General features: G+C 37.6%; 1 protein-coding gene across 1 annotated transcript; it reads right to left on the reverse strand.

The window, feature by feature from the left end:
• Window positions 1-507: 507 nt before the first annotated feature.
• ETR2 (ethylene response 2) lies at window positions 508-4,568 on the reverse strand. The gene is given in 3 exon segments (NM_001288911.1): window positions 508-1,283; window positions 1,913-3,770; window positions 4,080-4,568. Coding segments are annotated over 2 exon segments (2,298 nt in total). The 5' UTR covers window positions 3,671-3,770; window positions 4,080-4,568; the 3' UTR covers window positions 508-743.
• Window positions 4,569-4,904: the final 336 nt, after the last annotated feature.

The following is a 4,904-nucleotide window of genomic DNA, read 5'->3' on the forward strand; positions in this document are numbered from 1 at the left end:
TTCACATAATCCATTAACTTTTAATTATTAACATTCGGCGGGAGCCTATCTAATTGATGGATTTGATCATGCGCCACGCAAATAACTGGAGTGCTGATTAATAACTAATTAATTTTTCAAAAAAAAAAAAAATCATACCCATATACTATCATTAAAAGATATACTATCATTAAAAGATGCATAACCAAAAATTTAAAAAATTCAAAAAAACTCATATCATCTAATTTGATATAGTAAATTTTCTTGTGTTACAAACAGGAGATCCCGAGCTTGACCTTGTTCACATGCATGGGGCAAGAATCAAACTACCGTTAGACTAAAATTTATATATATATATATATATATATAATCAACATTTGAACAAATGCAAAGTTGGTGTGTGCTTTTAGTGCTCTACAAAATATTTTAAATCCTAACTATTATATTCTAATCTCCTCTTAACCTTTGTAGCTTCCATCACATTGGCGATTATCTGTCAATAGTGTTTTGAGGGCAATTGATTTTATGTGATTCCAACTAAAACTACCATCTATGCAACATTTAAAAGAGGGTTCAACAACATCAAAGAAAAAGGAGCGAGCTAAACTTGTATACCGTTTTGACTATCAATGTTGTGTATGTAACATCTCTATGCTGGAAACTCGGCGGGGGATAGGGGAGGGACCAAAATTCGGATGGGACGTTGTCTGCTTATTTCATTGAGATCTCCAAAGATGATTCTATGGTTGCTGAGATTCTGTTACTTACACAACTTTGTTTGCATGCAGCAGGACTCTTCGAAGCTCGTTGGCAATACCTTGCAACAGAACTGGTTTTCGGATAACACCGTTCATTCCAACCTGCAGGCACTTTTCCCACACATCTTCGTCACCACTTGCAGTCAAGGCCACAATCAATGGCCAACTACGACTCCTGAATTTCCGTATTTTCAATGCAACTTCGAACCCATCCAACTCAGGCATCTGAAGATCCAAAATAACCAATTGGAAAGCAGCTGTTGGACCCATGGCACTAAGGCATTCATATCCAGTTGAAACGGCAGAAACACTGCAACCTAACTTCTCAAGAAGCTTCCGAGTCACAACCCTATTCATGTCATCACCGTCAGCTAATAAAACTTGCAAGCCTCTCAAGAGAGAATTGGAATGTGAGTACTCCGAAGATTCTCCAGATTCAGATATGGGTATAGCAATGGATGGGCGAAGTTGAAATCGAAGAACAAGTCCCATGCTCTGAGCAAAGCCATGAGAACTGGGGACCATCCAGATATTCCCTTGCATCAACTGCCAATTATAAAAAAATAAAATTTAATCAAGAATTGTCAAAACAAATAAAAGACTTCATTCATTGCTATGTGGTTACTTTCACTATGCCACAAGTAATTAACAGAATAACAGTATATTTTCAGACCCTAGAATCAACAGAACACCTTGGACACTAAAAATACTAATCCTCTATTGCAGCAATAATCATATATGTTTTGAATCATGACAATTTTCGGGATTCTTAATCTTATGCACTGGTAACCTTAAGATTTGGAAATCATATCGCAATAGAGTACAGCCAGATTTTATCAATTCCAATAAGAACTGCTATAAGAAAAATAGCCTACACCAAAGCATTGTTCTTCCAGGATACAAGAGGCAGAAAGGACATGCACATGGAGGAAAAATTAATCAAAAAAGACAAGATAAGGCTCATGTCCTTAAAAATCCACCAAAATCGAGTCAGAGCTGAAATTTTCTGGTCACACAAGCAGTTTCATCGCAGACAAAGAACAAAAGTTTTAAAGAACCATCGTAAATGACTTAGAATCTAGTTTCACAATCTACTAGTTTTTTATTCGGTAGTTCTATCAAGTCACTCGAAAACATGTAAAAACATATGCAGGAAACTTAATTGAAATTCTCACCTGCACTAGCTTTTTGCAAACGCTGAAGCTCATTCGGTCTTCAATTCCTTCATTGACAATTCTCCTAATGCCAAGCTGTGCCACTGATGTTGAGACCTCTGGTTGAGAACCAACCTCGTTCAGCAGAATTTCAAATCTGATATGTACATCCCCATCAACTGAGCTTTGCCTCCAGGTTGCCCATTTTTGATCATTCCTATCCTGACTTCCATTCTCTGAGACAACTCGAAACAATACAGTCCCTCTTCTACTGTTGCAATTCAACAGGCTCCCAACCATATGCAAGATCACCTGGAAAACTCTTCTTTCATCACCCATAACATGGTCAGGCAAGGACCTGTCAACCTCAATTGAAAATCCAAAGCCTCTATAAATAGACAAACACCTGGCTAGGCACGCTGCTTCTTTTATCATTGCATGTAGTCGGAAAGATCTAATCTCTAATGGAAATCTTCCACTATCCTTTGGTGAATTGTCCATCACATCACTTATCAAGGTTGAAAGGACATTGCTGGATTTCATCATTGTTTCAACAATCATTCGTTGATCACTGTTCAAATTCACATCCTGCATAATTGAAAGCAAACCCAAAATTGAGTGCATGGGCCTCCTCATCCCATTGCTCATTACCTTCTGAAATGCATTTCTCGCCTGGCTAGCCATCAAGGCATCCTTTTGTGCCTGCTGCAATGCTCGATTCTGTTCCTCCAATTTCTCCCTCATATGCTGGGATTCTTCAAGAACTGCAGCATGAGAGAGTGCCACAGCCACTTGATCAGCAACCACCTTAACTATCTCTAGTTCCTGATTGCTCCAAGTTCTAAACTGTTCATTTGGAAGAACTAAAACCAATATTGCATAACAAGCTGAGACTAGCTCGGGAGTCCCCCCTTTAAAATTTGAAACTCGAAGCATTGGCATCCTAATTGCAGCAACAGGGCCTGACTCAACAGACTCTCCACTACTTGCAGCAGCAAGTTCAGAGTCAGGCCCAAGGATATTCACGCCATCACTCCCCTTAATCCGTACAACATCCTGATCAGTAATTGGTATAGAACAACTACACATATCCGAATAATTCCTCCCGTTCAATTGATGAGTCAAATTCATCTCTGTTTTAATCTCGTTAGGCATCCAAACTGCACAATTCTGCAAACCTAAGGTGTTGGATAACTCCACCAAAGTTGTGTACAAGATTGTATGCCTATCAAGCGATTTGCGAATCTCTTGAGTAAGCATGCGAACATGCACTCCGGCCTCTTTCTGTTTCATTATAATCCCAACTTCTCGCCCAAGATCCCAGGCCTTTTTCTTCAGCATGAACTCTCTCACCTTCACTTTGAGAAGCAAAGGAATGAGAGTAATAAGAGTAATAGATGTAGCACATGAAACCAAAGCAGTGAGGATCTTGAACACAGTGAGGGACAACATTAGCTGAAAAGAGTGAGGGCCATAGGTCCAGCCATTCAGCAAATGAGTCAATCCACACAGGACAATGAAGGCAATGAACTGAATGAGGACCCATTTGAATGGTACGTTTGAGCAGCTAATGAAGTAAAGCAACTCAACAGGGATTGAAAAGTAGGCCACAGCAATCAAGAAATCGCTCACTTTCTGGGTTTCTAAGATGCTCTCAATGCTCCAAGAACTGGCATCGTCGTCGCAATTACATCTGGGAAAGTTATTATCGCCATCGACCACGGATACGGATATCAGAAGTGAAGAAACCACGAGCCCAACAGCTAATGCCCTTAACATTGCATCCAAAAATGGACTGCTATCGTACTGATTCTTCAATCCATTTGAAAATATATACTCAATTAACCTTGTTTACATCCCAATCTTCAATTCTCATTTCCTGCATCCATTTATAAAAAAAGAAAAAAAAGAAACCCAATGAAAACTATTAAATTGAGATCTATCTAACAGAGTTACTATTCATGAGCCGAAACTAATAAATATTTTTTTTAAAAAAGCCACAGTTCCTTCCTAAAATAGGAAAAAAAAATAAACGTTTTATATTTCAGAAACAAAGAAATAAAAAAAAAACAAACAAAAAAGCAAATTTTGATGCAAATCCCCCATACATTTTACTCAAAGAAAACAAAAAATAATAATGATAATAATAATAATGCAGACTTGAAAAAGATAAAAAAAACACACATACCTTAAAAAGAATCCACGCTTCACAGCCAGCACTGCAGATTTCTAATCAAAACCATCTTCAGATCTTATCTCTTCTATTAACATGCAGGGCCATATTTACATAGTTTACAACTCCATCTTCAAGTATTTTTCTTTTTCCTTTTTTCTTTTTTTCAAACTCACTGAAACTCCATTTATATAAACGTAACTGCTACTGTATTTCCAAAAAAGAAAAAAAGAAAATCCCAATAGAATGAGAAATATATATTTACAACAGCAAGGCGAAAACGAAGCCACCAACCCGCGCCGCTAATCCCGCTGATATACAGATAACAGCAGGCGGTGAAGCAATAAGCCGAGCAACGAACAAAGAAAAAGGAAAAGGAAAAAAAAAAAAAACTTTAGCTTTTGTTAGTAACTCCTTCGGCTATCTCTCTGTTATATGTAGCTTAACGGTAAAACAAAAAAAAAATAAAATAACTGGTTTTTATTTTATTTTTAATTAGATTTTGTGCAGTTATGTTGTAAGAACTAAGAACTAAGAAGACGAAGAAGAAGAAGAAGAAGAAGAAGCGAAAGCGAAGAAGCAAAGGAAGCAAAGGAAGCAAAATAATAATATTTATTATATAAAGAGAGGTTTTGCGGACAGCGCCGTTGTTTTTAGTAATAGGGAGAGAGAAAGCGAGGAGGGAAGGTGAAAGAAAAGGAAGGGGTGGAAGGTGGGCCCCCACAGCTCCTTACATGAAGAGAACTTAGACGCCCTTTTGAATCAAACGTCCTCGTCATACCCAAATTTTATTTTGTTTTATTTATTTATTTATTTTTTCTTTTACTTAGACGTATTCTG

This window comes from Citrus sinensis, chromosome 1 (genome assembly GCF_022201045.2).
Source record: "Citrus sinensis cultivar Valencia sweet orange chromosome 1, DVS_A1.0, whole genome shotgun sequence".
Lineage (NCBI taxonomy): Eukaryota > Viridiplantae > Streptophyta > Magnoliopsida > Sapindales > Rutaceae > Citrus > Citrus sinensis.